General features: G+C 39.6%; 2 protein-coding genes across 4 annotated transcripts; both read right to left on the minus strand.

The window, feature by feature from the left end:
- Positions 1 to 264: 264 nt before the first annotated feature.
- LOC131359368 (sphingomyelin synthase-related protein 1-like) lies at positions 265 to 9275 on the minus strand. Of its 3 annotated transcripts, none has more exons than XM_058399221.1 (6): positions 9161 to 9275; positions 5489 to 6056; positions 3309 to 3404; positions 3019 to 3136; positions 2718 to 2868; positions 265 to 1911 (listed from the first exon to the last, which is right to left on the minus strand). In XM_058399221.1, the coding sequence occupies exons 2-6, from the start codon at positions 6052 to 6054 to the stop codon at positions 1607 to 1609; spliced, it is 1236 nt and encodes a 411-aa protein (XP_058255204.1). In that variant the 5' UTR covers positions 6055 to 6056; positions 9161 to 9275; the 3' UTR covers positions 265 to 1606. The 3 variants fall into 3 exon arrangements, with proteins under 3 accessions (XP_058255204.1, XP_058255203.1, XP_058255202.1); XM_058399220.1 differs by having other exon boundaries at positions 9171 to 9274; XM_058399219.1 differs by lacking the exon at positions 9161 to 9275 and adding an exon at positions 8384 to 9113.
- Positions 9276 to 11886: 2611 nt separating this feature from the next.
- Positions 11887 to 16485, minus strand: smndc1 (survival motor neuron domain containing 1). The gene is made up of 6 exons (XM_058399902.1): positions 16326 to 16485; positions 14148 to 14267; positions 13505 to 13647; positions 13078 to 13236; positions 12442 to 12595; positions 11887 to 12321 (listed from the first exon to the last, which is right to left on the minus strand). The coding sequence occupies exons 2-6, from the start codon at positions 14265 to 14267 to the stop codon at positions 12184 to 12186; spliced, it is 714 nt and encodes a 237-aa protein (XP_058255885.1). The 5' UTR covers positions 16326 to 16485; the 3' UTR covers positions 11887 to 12183.
- Positions 16486 to 19047: the final 2562 nt, after the last annotated feature.

Raw genomic sequence — 19047 nt, forward strand, 5'->3', positions numbered from 1 at the left:
TATTTTAACTCACAATGGCTGACAGAGGAGAAGAAATCAATTTGGTCGCAGATTGCATTTTCAAGGCGGACTTTTCAAGAAAGTCCTTTTGATTCTTCGAAATAGTTGGTGACCTTCAAGAACCATTTATGCTTTTGGGTTTTCTTTTGCACAAAACAAACAGTTTGCCTTCATTCCAGATTCCTGGGGTGGACTGTGGGGTTTTTTGTTTTTTTTTTTTGCTGCAGTGAACGGAAACTTGTGAAACTGAATTGTGTTAATTCGTTTTTTTGCTATACGTAATGTAATTTTATTCACGTTCGCTACAAGATCCTGTGATACAACGTAGTTTCTATATTCACCGCGTCTCATTTTGGACGCTGCGTCCTCCGGAGATTGCAGTTTGCTGCATACGTCATCAAGAATGTCTTTTTTGAGAAAAGTAACCGGAATAAAATTGACTTTTTAAATTTCTTTTTTACTTTGCTATTTAATGGTTGATTAGTATCTATTGCCGTGGCGTCATAATGATGGTACAGATGTGGGTTAATTCAAGAAGGACACCGGTGAAGGCCTAGGTGTGAAATGCTCCGCCCGCCACTGACGTACATAATCACATAAAGGTCACGCGTGACATAGGCGGAACAACAGACCCAGTGTTTAGGGGGTAAGTAAATTATTTGTAAATTTTTGTTCTGGAAGTAAACTTCTCCTTGAATACATCTTGATCCATTTGCATTTAACAGAAAAAGCGCAGACTACGAAAAACAGCTTTTCTAATAGTCAAGAATCAAGCCATCTAGTTTTGAACAGGGTGCAGTTAAACGAACAGAGCTGGGGGGGGGGATTATGTCTTTCTCTTTTTATTTATTATCCCTGAGCGTTCTTATTGAGTAACCACATCGCTATGTGTACCGATACTGCAAAACATTGTCTTTAATAATACTTTTAATGGAAAAAAGCTGTGGAGACTCCACTCGTTTATATTAAAGCCACAATATGTACCATCTGTGTTTTTATCTTTAAAAAGCAGCGATGCTACTCTGATAAAAATGGAGAATTAAAACTTCATATTCACAGCCAGAATTTTAAATACAAAAGTTTAAACCTCTCACACAATCAATGTAAACAACAGACTTCCGTTACAAAATACAGTTTTCATCCCAAGATCATTGTGCATTACAAAAAGCTTACATTAAAAAAAAATATATATTGTGCAACACTGAATACATCTTAACCAACTACTGAATTTCAGTGTCAGCACTGTAATGTATGGTGAACAACTGGCTAAAAGATATTCAGTTCTCCAGAACATCTTTAACTAGCTGTTCAGTTCTCCTGTAAATATTTATTACCTAATAAGATAAGAACAAGCCCTGGACTTCAGTTCTCCTTCACAGGAGCAGTCATACACCCAGTTGGTACTAACTAGTACAAGATTAGTGTTTTATTCCAAAACACAAAAGATTCTCTTCATCTGACAGCAAAGTACGGACAGCAAATGCTGCCATTCATCCAAAAAAAAACAAAAACAAACAATAAATAAATATATTATTCTCTTTAACAGTCTCAATCCATCAGACTATCAATCAAGACAGACAAGCCGTGACACACACACACTTTCTTTCTAGCCAATGAGTGTTTTCATAAAGGCAGGCCTGGAGAAGGGCCAGCAGTACTCATTGGGGATGGGACCGTTGACATTGCACTCAAAGAAAGAAAACATGGGAAACCAGATGCGAGCTCGGCGGCTGTGCTGATACGCCCGTGTGTTGGCCAGCGTGTGGTAATACAGGAACAATCGAGTGGTGATGTAGAAGGCGATGAAAACATCAATGGAGTAGTGCTCGTGAGCAGCCAGGATAAAGAATATCCCAAACAGGTTCAGCACCCATGCCAGTGTGTGCAAAATGTGCCAGTTACGTGGAGTGTCTACAGAAACAGAAACAGAAACACCAAACAATACTGATTAAATGCTGAGAGCACTCAGTGCCTCACCAAACACCTGCACATCAGCATGCAGGGGTGGAAAAATCTGTGCCCTCGATGCCCAGAAGATGATGATAATGTATCTGGGCTAATGTTTTATTTATTTATTTATTTATAGGTACCTGATAAGAAGGCTTAATAGGTTTTGAGAATTTTAAGCTGTTTGCATGCGAGATCTATTAAGGATTCCAATTTTGAATTTATTAATGAATGACATTTTATATCTGTTTACAGTTGCATGTAATGTCACAGAATACCAGTGATCCTCGAGTCTTCCGAACAGAGCAAGTTGTCCTTTCTAAAGACAGCAAGGTGTGTATTTTGTCTCCTTAACTTTCGAAGAACTCTGGTTGTTGAGGGAACGACAGTATGAATAGTATAACGTAATGGCATTGACAACAAGCTAACTCTGTTGCCTGGAAACTTTCTCTGTCAAAGCGCTGAAACTAACGACTCCTTCCATTCATTTAAAATAAATGTTTCCTAACAGAAAATTAATTCTAAACCAATAATTGTGGTATTACTTTATTATAGAAAGTTAGTCAACATATTTTCTCTTAAAACAAAAATGAATCTAAAATGAATATATAAAATACATTTTGCTAGTTATCAGTCAGATAAAATAAATGAAAATAGGAGCCTTCCCTTGTTCAGTGAGGTAGCTAAGGAAATTATGATTTATTCACCCCTGCTGTGCTACACACAACCCAATGCACAGACAATTCGCATGCAGAATGAAGCACACTTACATTCTGTGACAAAGAAGTTGAGCATGGTGAGAATTACTGTGTGTCCACTGAACATGTAATCTCCACACGTGTGTACCCCAGTCAGGGACATGCCAAAGCCGCTCCAAATCTGTAACGCGCGCAGTATTTTCGCCCAGATATCACCGTACATCTACAGAACCCACCAGCGTACACAAACACACACACACACACACACAACAGCATTTTGTGATTGGCTGCAGACTGAATCATGGTGGATAAATTGGGAATAAAAATATTTTAAAATGAATTAAAATGCAGAGCTTTATCAAAATGTGCAGACCTTTCCTGAGCACTGCAGATGATGTCCTGGGACAGACAAGGAGGTGACGAACATGGTGACACAGCGAAGCAGGAACACAGTCCCTGTTAAACTACAGAATCTGCGAAAGAGAATAGATCTAAACACACACACACACACACACACACACACAACCAGAAGACAAACACAAACAGAAGCAGCAGCCATGAGGTTATATTTAAAGGTGAAAGTCCTTGGAAATGTATCAAGAAATGCATGTGCAAGTGTACTGGTGTTTGTGTAGCTATAATAATGCATGAGTGTGGTTATACCTGTATTTGTGCAGCAGCAGTATTAGCAGTAATATGTAGCACAGGACGAGAGCACAGGCCTCAGCCATGCCAAAAGCCCAAGGAATTCTAGGTACACTGAACCAAACACAGGAGTAAAGGACATAAATAATGAGAATTATACTCAGTAATTTCCACTCCTACCTATTATTTATCCATAAATAAATGTGGTTTTTTTTTACACATTTCAAACCCTGACAAAAGTCTTGTCGCCTATCCAAGTTGTAGGAACAACAAATAATAACTCGACTTCTAGTTGATCATTTGGAATCAGAAGTGGCTTATATGAAAGGCAAAGGCCTCTGGATTACGCTTATTTTACCAAAATAAAATCTTATCATGCCGCGATTTTTAGTTATTTAATTAGGACAGAAAGATCAGACTTTACTTAGACAAAAGTCTTGTCACATCTTTAAAGGATTCAACCAATCACAGATTAGAGCGTCACCTGTGACAAATACTGTAATTAACACATTCCCAGGTGTGTAGAAGAAGAACCCCAGCACACCCAACCTTCATTTGAAATGCATCCTGACCTGACAGCATGCCAAAGATTCAACCACAGACCAAAGTGCTGATCATCAAGAGCCTGAAGACCAAGTCTCCTGCTGAGGTGGCAGACATCTTTAATGTATCTAAACGTCAAGTGGAGAGGATAAGAAAAAGATGTGAAGAAACTGGTGAAGTTCATGACAGGCCCAGGTCAGGCAGACCCCCTAAGACAACTGTTCGAGAGGACCGTTTGTTGGTTCGACAGTCCAGGGACAGCCCTTTTTCAACGGCAGCAGAGCTACATAACTGGTCACCAGAAACCCCTGTATCTACAAGAACAGTTTGTCGAATTCTCTCACGCAGTGGTCTCAATGGCCGAATTAGTGCTCAGAAACCAGCATTAAAACAGAAGACAACTAAAAAATCGTGTTGCATTTGCCAAGTCCCACAGCTTGCAGGAAGGATGGACTGTGGAAAAATGGCAGAAGGTTGATTTTTCTGATAATCATCTATTGAACTGCATCCCAATGGTCGCAAATACTGCAGAAGACCTATTGGAACCCACATGGACCCAAGGTCAAGTTCGGTGGAGGAAAAATCATGGTTTGGGGTTACATTCAGTATGGGGGCGTGCGAGAGATCTGCAGAGTGGATGGCAACATCAACAGCCTGAGGTATCAAGACATTCTTGCTGCCCATTACATTCCAAACCACAGGAGAGGGCAAATTCTTCAGCAGGATGGCGCTCCTTCTCATACTTCAGCCTCCACATCAAAGTTCCTGAAAGCAAAGAAGGTCAAGGTGCTCCAGGATTGGCCAGCCCAGTCACCAGACATGAACATTATTGAGCATGTCTGGGGTACGATGAAGGAGGAGGCATTGAAGATGAAACCAAAGAATCTTGATGAACTCTGGGAGTCCTGCAAGAATGCTTTCTTTGCCATTCCAGATAACTTTATTAATAAGTTATTTGAGTCATTGCCGAGACGTACGGATGCAGTCCTCCAAGCTCATGGGGGTCATACACAATATTAATTCTTTTTCCACTGCACCATGACTTTATGTTCTGTACTGTACATTATTTCTGTTAAGTGACAAGACTTTTGTCTAAGCAAAGTCTGACCTTTTTGTCCTAATTAAATAATTAAAAATCAGAGCATGATAAGATTTTATTTTGGTAAACTAAGCGTAATCTAGAGGCCTTTGCCTTTCATATAAGCCACTTCTGATTCCAAATGATCAACTAGAAGTCAAGTTATTATTTGTTGTTCCTACAACTTGACTTTTGTCAGGGTGTGTACAGTGCAGCTGATTCTGATTGGTCAGAAGGTGTTTTATATAAAACCCTAACTTGGACAGTAGTTCTGCTGTGATGCAAAGTTTTTGTTTTTTTTTAATTGCTGTAAAAAAAGGTAGCATTTCTATAGTAATAACTAAATAAATAATTTTTAAAAATGTGTGCAGTTGTTATATGGTGAAGTTTTCTGTTTAGTTTACTCAATTTGCCAAATTGCTTTAGTATAAGAGGAATAAAACACTTGCTTGCATGCTGTTATAGGAAAACAATCAACTTTTACCAATCAAGAATTATACCACCCCTGCCATTGATTATTTTCCCTATTGTATTTTTTGTATATTGTTTACTGATGTTAAACAGTATATATACAGACCTGTCAAGGAATATATCAGGCAGGGGTGGGTAGGTTCGCATGTCAGGCACCCTTTCATGCACCAGCACCATAACAAAGGAAGTGATGCCAAACACCAGCATCACATAGACAGAGCTCAGTGCTGTCTTCCATCCCTCTGGGTCCAGGTATCTACAGTCCTTCTTGCATTTCCCATTCGAGTAACCATGACAAGGCTCCTCCGACATCGCCATTCCGACCCCATTACACCATGGGTTGTTTTGGTCTACGCTGCTAAAACAGCGCTTTAAACCTGAGGTATGTGAGAGAAATACACCATTTGCACCGAAGTCACTGGGTGGCGTGTGCGAGTGTGTGTGAGGTCTCTGAAGCCGTCGCAGGGCGACTGTGAGCCTTTTGATGTCTCCGAGCCGTGGGAGCTGCAGTGGTGGAGATCGCAGGTCATGTTCGGTCAGACACAATAATGCAGCTCCGTCCACACGGTGCTTAGTGCAGAGCAACTCCACATATTCAGCGAAACCCTGCTCCTTGAGCCAGAGAGCCACCTGCTTAGTGCTCCAGCCCTCAACCCAATCACTCGTCACCATATCTACACAAACCAGGAAGGAAGATAAGAACTGTTATGGAATGTAATATCCAGTGTTACCAGATTACTGCATTTCTAACATTTCGCTTTACTTATTTGCATAATACTACCCAAATTATAGTCTACTTTTAAAGCATAAACAAGCAGAGAGTCTTACACCCACACCCACACCCACACACCCTATCAGTACTCTGTAATAGACAGTTATCTTTACAGACTGTAACTGGAGAGTATGCTGTGCTGATCATGGATTTGTTCAGGAACACAATGGACTGCATATCACAAAGACATATATTAGATCATGATCTTCAAACTGAAATAAGAGAATGCCCATAAAAGTGTATTTCTAATTAATAAATAATGTAATTAACTTCATTACATATTGTTTCATTCCTGATTGGTGAATCATAATTATTTATTAAGACTGGATTGTTAAGTGAACTGCCATATCATTCTGCATACAGAAACAGGAATGGAGTAACACTGACTCGGGGTGAGGCAGCAACATCACACTTTATCTACAGAAAGAGGACTGCTGACATGTGAACTCTGAATATTTATTCCCATTATCAGGGCAAAGGGCTGCTGTCCCTTACACACACCTACACTGAATCACTCCCTCACTGATGACACTGATAATAACTGTGACAAACAAATCAACAAACTTAAGCTTTCATGCTCACACGCGCTCTCACACAGTGGGCTGATTAAACTGTAAACAGTGGCCATTGTCTGTGTCCTCTCCTACTACTGTGCATGTGAGACCTCTGAGAACCAGCACTGATATTTTTTATTCTAGAATTAGCTCTTCATATCTGAAAAACTGGAACTGGAAAGTAAGGAATTGCGCAATCGAACAGAGAAAAACAAGTTGCAAATTCCACCCTGTCACAATACAACTGTGTGTGTGTGTGTGTGTCTGTGCGCATGTCTGTTATCTTTCGTACATGCTCACGTGAAACTTGACGTTATCTCATGAAGCAACACTAAACTCTGTTCTGAAAACTCGCCACTCTGTTAGACACAAACTCAGCGTTTCCACTAACACCACACACACAGATGAAGTTCCACTTGAGTTTTTCTAGAACTTTCTTGCTCATTAAACCAACACTAGCACAGAGCTTGAGAAGTGCTGCATTTATTTGATCTTACACGAACAATGTGTGTTTTTTTTCCTATCAACATATATATATATATATATTTTTATTATGGAAATATTGGGTTTTGTTCAATTAATGGATTATTATTATTAACGCATATATTATATATATATATATTATATATATATATATATATATATATAATATATATATATATATATATATATATATATATATATATATATATATATAATATATGCGTTAATAATAATAATGTATATATATATATATATATATATATATATATACAGTACTTAGTTAAATCTGTATCTCTGACCACACTCATCACTGATTTCAGAAGAGTTTGACGTTTATCCAGCAAACACACACATGGAGACTTACGGACACGTACAAACAGACAATTTAGCTCAGCCAAACCATACTTTAAAAACTAAAATAACCACAAAAAACATTATTAATATGCCATAGGTTTCTCCTGTAAATGAATTGGATGCTCTCACTCTTGCCCTTGGGAGTGATGTGTGCCCCAGATGGACAAGTTTAAATCTCCTGGATATTAAATATCTTATTCGCATGAGAGTGTAAGATAAACAAATCAGGTCAGTGGCATCAGTTTTAGAGTCTTGGCAACCCCCCCAGACGGAGTACGTGGCTGAGGATAGAAAATTCTGGACTGAGCGTCTCAGCCTTCTCCCACTGTGACCCCCACCAGGAACAGTGGAAGAAAAATGAATAAATGCAAAACCCTAGCAATGCTCACACATGCCATGCCAAAGATCGATGTTCCTTTTGGATGGGAAACTTTGAAGCTTACTCCCATAGAAAAACAGCCAAGGGGTATATCTACTGCCTAATATAATTCTATCCCAACAGAAGAACCTCAGAACCTGCTGAATTAAATGACTAAGTAGTGACAAATCTAGAGACAGAAATGCGTGTAGTTGTGTCTGAGTCAAGCAAAACCACAAAATGAGCCCCCTCTAATACAAGATGAAATGGCTGGACACGAACACATTTCGGTTTTCATGAATTACTACTACTACTAATAATAATATTAATAATAAAAGTTTATATATATTCAGCCTTTATACACAGTATAGTTTCATGATGTACTCAAGTAGAAGATCCCTGACCACTGTATTAACATCGAGATATAATATGATATAATATATAATATGTCTGTACACGGGGGTTGTCTCTGATACTAACCTGAAACGCTGTACTGGAATCGAATTAGACTCGTCATATCCACCAATATCCACATACAGTATTTTATGCTAGAAAACAAAAAGTATGAACACAGGACACAACTTGTCCTTAAAGCACACAACTGTCACGCCTCTGTTTTGCATAACCTGGCACCAGAACGTGAACCATGAAAATACTGAATCACTGGACTGCTAAAAAGGATTTCAAGATGAGGTCAAGATCAGGTGTCAGCCAAGATTCGGACCTCTGATACACAAGAGTTGTTTGTTTTAGTCGCAATAATCGATGTATCTAAACTGTAGTTTCAAGTCCACAACAATTTTGTTCACGTCACTTGTTTATTTAATATAGAACTCGAACTTTGAGAATGTATTCTCTCGAATTGGAGTAAAAAAAAAAGAGAGAAAAAGTAAATCTCAACAGAAATGACTTCACTGCTTGGTATACTCATGACTGCAGAAAACTTGGCATGGAGGCTTTGTGTAAAATTACTCATCTGCTGTGAAAACTTTAAATGCTGTAACTCAACTAAATATACCAATATACCAGGAAGAGTGTCATGGAAGATTATAGAATATATATATTCTATAATCATGACTTCAGTCTACGACATGAAAATTAATGAAAAGTAATGTGAACAGTTCTCATGCAAAGTAGTGACTAGTAGAATTTATCAGTGTACAGACCGTGCAAGACAGTTGTAATGTATTCAAAAGAATCAACCTGATTCAACACGGATTAAGATTTGGATCTAATGTTAGTAATAACGCGTCTCACCTCGCCTTACCGTCTCAGTGCTGTGATTAGAGAGAGCCTCGCTGTGAGCTCTGAAGCTGGATCACTTGGATCTCTGTGAGTCACTGCCATGCTGCCACAAGCCACGCCACTGCATGTAAACAGGAAGTGCGTCACGCTGCACTCCTGGGCGTGAGTGGACTTTAATAAGCCGCGATATTTTTGCTTTGTTTTCGTTTTCAAATTCTGTTCTGTTAAATCCGTGATAGAATATTCTGTATAAAACGTCTAAAAATCGCCTTTAATATATTTTATAACTACACATATATATATATATATTTTTTTTTTTACAGAAACCATCCGGTTATGGGCGGGGCCTGAAGAGAAACTTAAAACTAATTATTGAGAAAAGTGATTTAAAAGTGAACATTTGACCCAATTTCAACTGTGTTGTCTTTTTTTATTATATTATGTGTTTCGTTTTTATTTTAAATAAATTACTTTTTTACATTTTACTTTTTCTTTCTTCTTTTTTTTACGTCGTATGATTCCGACTCTCAGCAAGCGGTTCATGTACCAATGAATCGACTCTTTTGACGTTTTTTTTTTTTTTTTTTTTTATCAAATCCGTTCAAGTTTTTGGTTTGTTTGTTTCGCGGAGAGAAAATATATTACCGCCTTTATGTTCCACATTTAATATTGCCGTCTTTAAAAGCTGTTAGCAGCTAGAAATTCGAGAAGAGTCGATTCTTTCCATCCAGATGTGTTAAACGGGTTCTGTTCATTTTTTGAGCATTCGCGTGTACACTAGAGACCCCTGGTGGTGGCTAAAAGAATGACGTGTACTACGTGTGTAAAGGTCAATGAGCAATAAATTGCCGGTGCTAGAGATGTTAAATGAAGGAATTATTGAAAATGTGTTTTACAGCTGCCTAGACATTAACTTTAACTAATGGTACATTTGGACAGCTTCAGAGTCCCTGATTCAATCCTGAGTGGAGTTTCGCATGTCTGTGTGAGTCTCCTCAGCCGGAGGTATGACCGGATGCTTGCATGGTGCCCTGTGATGTGTCCCAGTCCTGCTTTGTGCCCTGACATGCTGGGAAGAGCTTTGGTGCACATCCCTGCATTTCTTGTTGTATAATGATAGAGATTTGCAGGCAAGTCTAGTCCCATTTTTGTAGGGAACATCCCATTTTAGAATAAACTAACCTATATTTTATAAAGCTGATGTAGAAGAAGCAAGTGACTTTTAGGACGTGTACAAGATGGTAAACCAATGACCCAATTAATTAGTCTGGTGGATCATAAAAAATGCAGATGATAACAGACTCATGCAAGCAATCTAGGCTGCCTTGGAAAAACATCACCCCTCTATAGACAAACTGAGAGAAAACTTAAAAGCCACATATTTATTATGCTGATGGTTAATCATAAGGGGTTGCCACATGTTTATGCTATGCTTTTGTACAAATAGCTCACCTTAAAGAACTAACTAAGCTGAGTCTGGTCAGCGATATTCACACAACTGGAAAAAGCATGGTTATGCCTGTAGAACCTGGAGAATGTGCAGTGAGTCCAGGTAGCAGCATCCTGGAGAGTTACCCCTCTAAATAATGCCTCAAAAGTGATCAATTAGATAGAAAATAGAGAGGCAATATTCACAGCTGGTGTGTCTTCAGTTACAAAATGATTCATATACCAGCTGCACAGTTTCGATTCAGCATGGCTCTTTAAGCTAAATACTTACTAGAATAAAAACACAATATGGGGGAAATCCAGCCCAACGTGAAGAGTACATGGGGTCTGTTGTGAGGAGAGAAAACCATATTCAGACTCAGAGCTGCTTTTCAGTAGAAATCCAAATACAGCTTTGACAGTAAGAGTAAGCAAGAGTGGAACGGTGAAGGAAAATCATTCAGCCGCAGTGGCGTCACTTTACCACAGACGTGGAACTATTTGATGGACTCAGCAATAAACACCATGCAGCATATTGAGGGAAATCCATAGCCACACGTCTGCTAGACAGTGGAAAATATGTAATAATCCGAGAAGGACTCCTGTGTTATAGTAGTATTTACTGCAAATAGAGTCAGCCTTCTCAATATGTAGGTGGAAATTGCATAAGAAGTTATCCTGGTGATTCTCAATGCAGTTAGTATTGAACTAGAACTGTGCTAGAATTAGAGCTGAAGTTTTCCCCCAGGTTCAGAATGAATGGTTATGTTTAACCTGACATCATAATCCCGATTAAAAAAAGCCACACTGTTCATCAACAGATACAAAAAAAAAAAAAAACTTTATTCTTTGTAAAGGTGTACAAAACTTTAAAGCAAAATTAAGACCGACGACAGAAATTAATTCCACAAAATGGTGACACATGGATGTATAGGACTCTGACATTTCAGCAAAAGGTTTTGACACACAATAAGCACACAAACTATACAAACAGTCTCTCAAGGTTATTCAGTGAAACACACACAAGAGATAGTTTCACTCACTTCTCAATATTACATCAGAAGCATCTTAATGCATTTATTACATATCAAAAAGTTTAAATACCAAAACGTCAGAGTTCCCATCTCCACTGGAATTGATGCATGTTTGCCAAAACTAAAGATCACTGTATACTAAGTGTGCATCAAGGCCGTTAAGATACATTATATAATCATTCTTCCTAAACAAATCCTGGCCAAGTGGCAAAATGTCAGGTCCAGTTGCACTGGCTTAATAATATGACCTAACTGAATTATATATATATATATATATTTGACACAACTCAAACTTACTCTGGATAGCAAGCTGGTTGAATTGTCTTCCAGTGGAGGTTATGTCAATACGAGGTTATAGCTTAGAGGTGTAACGCACTGGAGCTGCAGTCTTGTACTTCATAACTTACGTATTCCAATCAACAGCTAATTTCATTATCTCAAAATAATATCTTTTCCATGTCCCAAAATAAAAATGTGGTGGAATCGTTTCGCTGGATCCGTTCAGTGTCCAGACCGAGGTTGGTTGTTCCACCAGCTGTTCTTTCAGGGTGGGGTGGGGCACAGACAGACACCTTACTGTGGCATCAAATGCCTCACGTTGTATTTGGACGTGTCATTATACTGAGTCATGGGTTTATCTGCAATTCCACACGTACCCACACCGACTTTTCCATTCACGCTCTCCGGAGAGGCAAATATACTGCGTTTTACCTGGAAAAAAAAAAAACAACCAACAAAGGGTGGACAGAGAGAGTCATGGTCAAGAAGTGAAACATGTAAAAGGATTAGTGATCTGGTAAACTCAACAACATCTAAGCCTCCGGTACTTACTTGACCCTTCTTGTTCTTTGAATAAGCTTTATTGTTGAACTGCTGCCATTTGTATTTCTGGTCCTCTCGCTCCTGTTCCAGCTCTTTCATCCTCTGCACTTTCTTCTGTGCCTTTTTCTTCTTGTATTCCCGTTGCTCTGCCTGCATCTCCTTCCTTGAAGGCCACAAACACACCAAGAACACAATCAAGCTTCCCCTATTACTGGACATGACAAGAACACAGACGTGCATCCACACAAACTACATGTGAACTAATTCCCTTTTTTTTTAAAAAAAAAAATGACTGGTTAAACCTAAATACTGTAACCAAAACTTGTTGAGAATGCCCAGCTATCTGGTCAGGTCTTCCTTGCAAAATGGATTTAGTACAACATACCAATACCTGGTTTCAATACCTACCAATAATATGAAATTTTGTCAGGTAGTAGCTTTAGAGAATATCTTTAATATAAACAAGCCAGATGTGAGGGTGACAAGAAAAACACTCCCTGAGACAACACCTTGAGAGGACTCAGACTCAAAGAAACCCCTTATTAATTTTTATTGTTGATTTTTTTTACTTGCAATGTGAAAACTTCTCTTAGCAACAGCATCATACTGAGCAAAACTGCCTTTATACAGACCACAGTCACTCACTTGGATTTGGGTTTGCTCCCTTCCTCCTTGCTGCTTTTGGCCTGCTCAGCTGCTTTGAGCGCGTGCAGAGGCACCACCTCGGCATTTCCATAGCCAGTGAAGGTGATGGCAGCCGTGCCGTTCTCACTGTCGATCTCCTCTATCTCTGCCTCGTACAGCCTGCAAAGGACAAAGCACTGTAAGCAGATGAGTACAGGCATACAAAACGACACACACACACAATAATTCCAAAGCACACATGTAAAGACAGGCTCAAGAATGCGTAAACTACATGCGGAGAGACCAAATGCACCCTACTGTGGACGCTGAAATGAAAACAAGAAGGAAATGGATACTCACAGTGTTTTTTTTTTTTTATCCCAGCCTCCCTCTTGTCAAAAGTATTAATGCGAGTGTGCAAGTTTGTCCGTGTGTGCGAGATACTCACTGTCCATCCTGGTTCCACACAGACATGCACCGATCTCCTACTTTCCAGCTGTGTTTTGCTGGCACAGCATCTGAGCTGTTGGTGCTAGCTATGCCCTCTGCTGGCTGAGACGTTAACAAGTCTTTTGTCAACTCGATCACCTCCTAAAGATGGAAAAATTAACAAACAAATAAATCAATCAAAAGAAACAAAATCCCTATGATCATATGTCTTTCCTGATAGGTTTCTTTCAGGATACCCCCGCCCTCGTCCGTAGGACTCACTGAATGTAGCAAGATGAAGAGAAATTCCTTGTACATGCAAATGTGCTTGGCAAAATAAACTGATTCTGTTTAATAAATATATAAATGATGAACCATGGCCTTTTCGGTCAATTGTATTTACCATATCAATCATTATATATCTTTGGTCTGTTACGTATTAGGTTTAGATTATGTGGATCATATACCATACGAGTTCCTGCGAGTTGTTACTATGGAAATGCTAACACGTTCGAGTGACCTGCATTCAGTACTACCGTCCATTTCTGAAAATTCTGTGCTGTGACACAAGCAAAAGTTTTAACTCTCTTGCTGTCACTAATTATTCATTTGAACCTCTGTGACAGAGATTTTGTTATTCATTTGAACTACATGAGTCTCACCTGAAGGTCTTTCTGTAACTTTAGCAGATCTTCATTATCTTGGTCTGTAGAGAGCGCTGCTTCCACCTGCTGGAGCTGAGCTCTGTAGCTACTCAGTTGCTTGACCAATTCGTCCGACATCTGAAAAACACAACCAGTGTTAAAGCACGTCCACCCTCTTCGATGCATATGACATGTATACACAATACATTTTCACATGAAACACTTCGAAGGAAAACAGCACATTAATGACGATAATGAGATTAATAAAAGAACGAACTGGTAAAAACAGACATGCTGCACATCTCTAATACAATAAAACTGTGATGATCAAATGCCTGACAGTGGCATCACAGACGATGAAAAACATTCATCACTACTTATTTACTTTTCTTTAGCAGCTGCCACCGGTCGATTTTGTCTGCTTTTTTGTGCCCATTCCTCTAGAAGCGCATTTGTGAGGTCAGGCACTGATGCTGGATGAGAAGGCCTGGCTCACAGTCTCCACTCTAATTCATCCTAAAGGCATTCTATCAGGTTGAGGCCAGGACTCTGTGCAGGCCAGTCAAGTTCCTCCACACCAAACTCGCCCATCCATGTCTTTATGGACCTTGCTTTGTGCACTGGTGTGCAGTCATGTTGGATCAGGAAGGGGTCATCCCCAACTGAGTTGGGAGCATGAAATTGTCCAAAATGTCTTGGTATGCTAAAGCATTAAGAGTTCCTTTCACTGGAACTAAGGGCACAAGCCAAACCCCTGAAAAACAACATCTGAATTAAAGGATTTGGAGGGGTGTCCCAAAACTTTTGGCAATATAGCGTGTAAACATACCAGTGTATAAAAATACTCCCTTTTGAAAATTAATTTGGTGAATGTTTACCACGCCAAATCAATGGCTAATGAATTCGAGATCGTATCGGAGCATATTGAATCGTATCAGACTTTCAGTGGAAATGGAACAACAGTGGAGTCATTCGAGCTCCTGGGCACCACCATCTCTCAGGACCTGAAGTGGGAGACTCGTATAGTGGGACTCTATTGTAAAAAAGCCCAACAAAGAATGCACTTCCTTCGGCAGCTGAAGTAGTTCAACCTGCCACATGAGCCGCTAACACAGTTCTACTCAGCCTCCATCGAGTCTGTTCTGTGCGCTTCAGTAACGGCCTGGTTTGGCTCAGCAACTAAATCAGACATCAGAAGACTACAGAGAACGGCTTCCTGGTGCTTCCCTGCATCCAGAGTCACGAAAAGGGCTCGGAAAATCACTCGGGATGCCTCACATCCAAGCCATCTCCTTTTTTGAACTTTTGCCATCTGGCCAGCGCTACAGAGCACCAAACACCAGGACAGCCAGGCCCAAGAACAGTTTCTTCCCCCAGGCAAAATCTACCTTATGAACAGTTCCCTCTGTTGTGCAATAACCTTATATTTAAGTTACCACCCTACATCCTAGTACCACCATCCCTACATCTTATTCTATTCTGTACATACAACCTATTTTATTTTTCATTCACACGTGTATTTTTATTTTCATCCTATTTTTTATTGTTGCTGTTAATGGCAGCATGTGACACTAAAACAATAAAGCTTCGGAAACATTCATGAAGAATATCATGTAGTTATATTAATTCTATTGTTTTGTTTTTCTGTTCCTTATTCGTGTATCACTTTGATATTCAAACAACCATGAGGAGTTTATGAATATGTAAATGAGTCCGTGACGTCACTTCGAAAACACAGCGCTGCCGACACTGTGACTGACCAATCAGCGCGCCGGATCGGTGTAATAATTTATTTTGATAATACTGTCCGAGAGATGGTCATTTTCGTTATCCATAACCATCATGTGCTTTTTTTTTTTATTTTTTAAATTGTTAATTAATGCGTACAAAGTGATTAATTGTACTCGTGCGCTGTTTTGAGTAATAACCAATACGCACCAAAGACCGGCCTGGAACAACACGGGGATTAACACGATTGCTGAAAGAAACGCGTTTTTTATGTTGCTTTATATTCATTAACATGCAACATTCATACGTAAGGACACGAGCTTATTAGGTCAGCTTGTTTAGCTAACAGTTGTTAACACAGAAATGCTAACGTGCTGCGGCATCCCAGGCCCGCTGAGAGGAGAAGGAACCACGGGACTGGTCTAACTGGCGGATTTTACCCGGTGACTACATCAACAGTGCTCTTACCTCTCTGTGTACTCCAAAACACACCACTTTATGATCTAATAAAACGCTAATGTTGATCTGAATCGCCCATGTACACTTGCAATCTGGCGAAAATGGACGCTTTCGTTGTCCTTTCTCCTCTCGACAACACCACGCGAAAACGGAAGTGACGTTTTTCGCCTTGTCGCGCTGCTCTCGCGATAGCCCCCCATTACATTCACTTAATTCTCGTCGCATGGTGGTGCTCACTGATGCTGTGGATGGGTCTGTGTGGACAGCCTGTGACCAGGAGACAGCCGTGGACAGAGCCACATGGGGAGCCACAGATCTGTCAGCTTGTGACAGCAAGCAATTAGTGTCTATAATGAACTCTGATACTACACTGACCTAATAGTTCCTCATGGGCCATTGGTCGCTGTTGTAGAAAGGACATTATTTAGTAACGTTTACATTATTTACTGTCCAGTGTCACGCAAATGAGGATGAGGTTCCCTTCTGAGCCTGGTTCCTCTCAAGGTTTCTTCCTCATATCACGCCAGGGAGTTTTTCCATTGCCACCATAGCCACAGGCGTGCTCATTAGGGATAAAAAGGGGGGGGGTGAATAGTTTAATAATTTAATTTAATATTTTTGCCTCCTTTCTCCGTTACTGCTTTGAGACAATGTTCATTGTAAAAGGTGCCATACAAATAAATTGAATTGAGATTGAAACTTAATAAACGCTAGGTGGCGCTTCAGAGTTGACAACATAAATGGGGACGGAATTATGTTGTCTTTATGGATATGGCCCTGTTGTGCCTCACAAACAGGGGCGTAATTTCCACTGGGGACAGGACACACACACACACAAAATCCCATTTGGGTCCGGATCCGGAAAACTGCACCCTAAAACTGAAAGGTGTAATGAACAGGTATGGCGGTTGCGGCACAGTCAGCGATGAAATGCCAGAAGCAGGAACAGATGACTTTAATGTCATCATGGATGAAAAGAAAGAAAGGAGAAGTGAGTTGGTTGATTCAGTAAATTAGCTCAGGTCAGGATAATCATATTTACTGTCTACACCTGTTGGACGGGACGCCAGACATACGAGTATGTATGTAGATCCGAAAAGTTTTGAAGAGCATGTGAGTTCTATTTCAAATTGTCCTCATGTGGTTGGACCATTCTCAACGAGTCTCATTAACGCTCAGCAGATTGTCAGATAACGGACAGGTACTGATTAATGTGAAAGCAAGCAAAATATGTCGAGATGAAAGAAAATTTGGTTATATCTTTACAAAAATATCCTTTCACAAGGTGTTCAGATGAAGAAAAGAACAGAAACAAGGAGCTTGGAGCAGACCAACCAAATTTGCAAATTCAGCAGTAGTTCAAGTGACGGCGGTCGAGCTTTTCCAGCACTTCTTATTGAATGCACTGGCTAGGCAGTCAGTGGAAAGAGACTGGTGACTGAGATAACTGACTTAAACCAGAAGCTCAGTGAGAAATTTGCAAGCCAGAAAGAAAGGAGAGCACATTTCTTTTCAAAGGCCTGTGATTAGACAGCTTTCCAGTGTGTGTGTGTGTGAGAGAGGGAGATTTATGATTACCTGCATTACTGATAATAAACCCACAAACTCAAATTTACTGATTCATAGTACATTTATTGCATGCTTTAGGTTGACTTTAACAGTAACATTTTTAATATTTTATCTTAGCAGTAATGATACATAATCACCTGATAAATGGCTATTTACAGTCCTGTATTATTAACATTTTCATATCAGAGGACAGATGAGGCGGAGCTGCTTCTGAACAGAGAGGGTGAGACAGGGAGAAGCAGTAGCAGCACAACGGTACAGGTAGGTTATGTGCTGTATGAAGGACCAGGTGATTTTGATTTGTTGGAGATAAAAGGGAAGAAGTTTCCATATAGTTTTATTTGTGATAAACTTTTGTTTGTTTTTATTCGTGTCATGCTTTCATATCAGAGGACAGATGAGGTGAAGAGGCTTCAAGACAGGGAGGGTGAGACGCAGCTTAGAATTGCAGGTATGTGCTGTATAAAGGGTCATGTAATTTATTTTAATTATATCTCATGTCAGAAACAGGCTGGCGCATTTTCATATTTCATAGGAGAGACCTGAGGGGACAGATGTAAATGAAGAAGTGCAGGCAGGCAAGCAGGAAGCTGAACCCAACCATACTAACCCAAAGTTCATTGCAGTGCAGCAGCTCACCAACAAAACACTATGGTTCCTAGAAAAGTGGTACTGTGAATTTCCTTGGCTCTACTTCTGTCCATAAGTCAATGGAATCCTATATTTTTCTGTGCTCAAGCTTTTGGGCACGGAAAATAAAATTTGGCCAAGAATGCAGGTTGTTTATGCATGAAAGACAATTATTAAAGTAATGATCAACATTTTCATATAATTATATATTAATTTTGCTCCTGTCTATCTGCAATTGAAATTACACAATAGCGATTCAACACACACAGTTCATAAATGCTTTTTCTATTCTAAACACCTGCACTTTGGTTGATGTGTCTCTGAAACATCCTGTGCAACATTTCACATGTTCAGGTACAGCGGTTAGTTTTACATAAAAGTTTGTTTAACAGTGGAAATTGAGTCTCACATTATTTAAATTGTGAGATATTTTATTCCCACACAAAAACATTAATAGTGAACATTTCTGACTTTACAAAATGATTCTCTCTTGGTGATCGGCCCCTATTAAACAATAAAGAAAATAAGACAT

The sequence above is a fragment of the Hemibagrus wyckioides genome, linkage group LG09, assembly GCF_019097595.1.
Source record: "Hemibagrus wyckioides isolate EC202008001 linkage group LG09, SWU_Hwy_1.0, whole genome shotgun sequence".
NCBI classification, from domain to species: Eukaryota; Metazoa; Chordata; class Actinopteri; order Siluriformes; family Bagridae; genus Hemibagrus; species Hemibagrus wyckioides.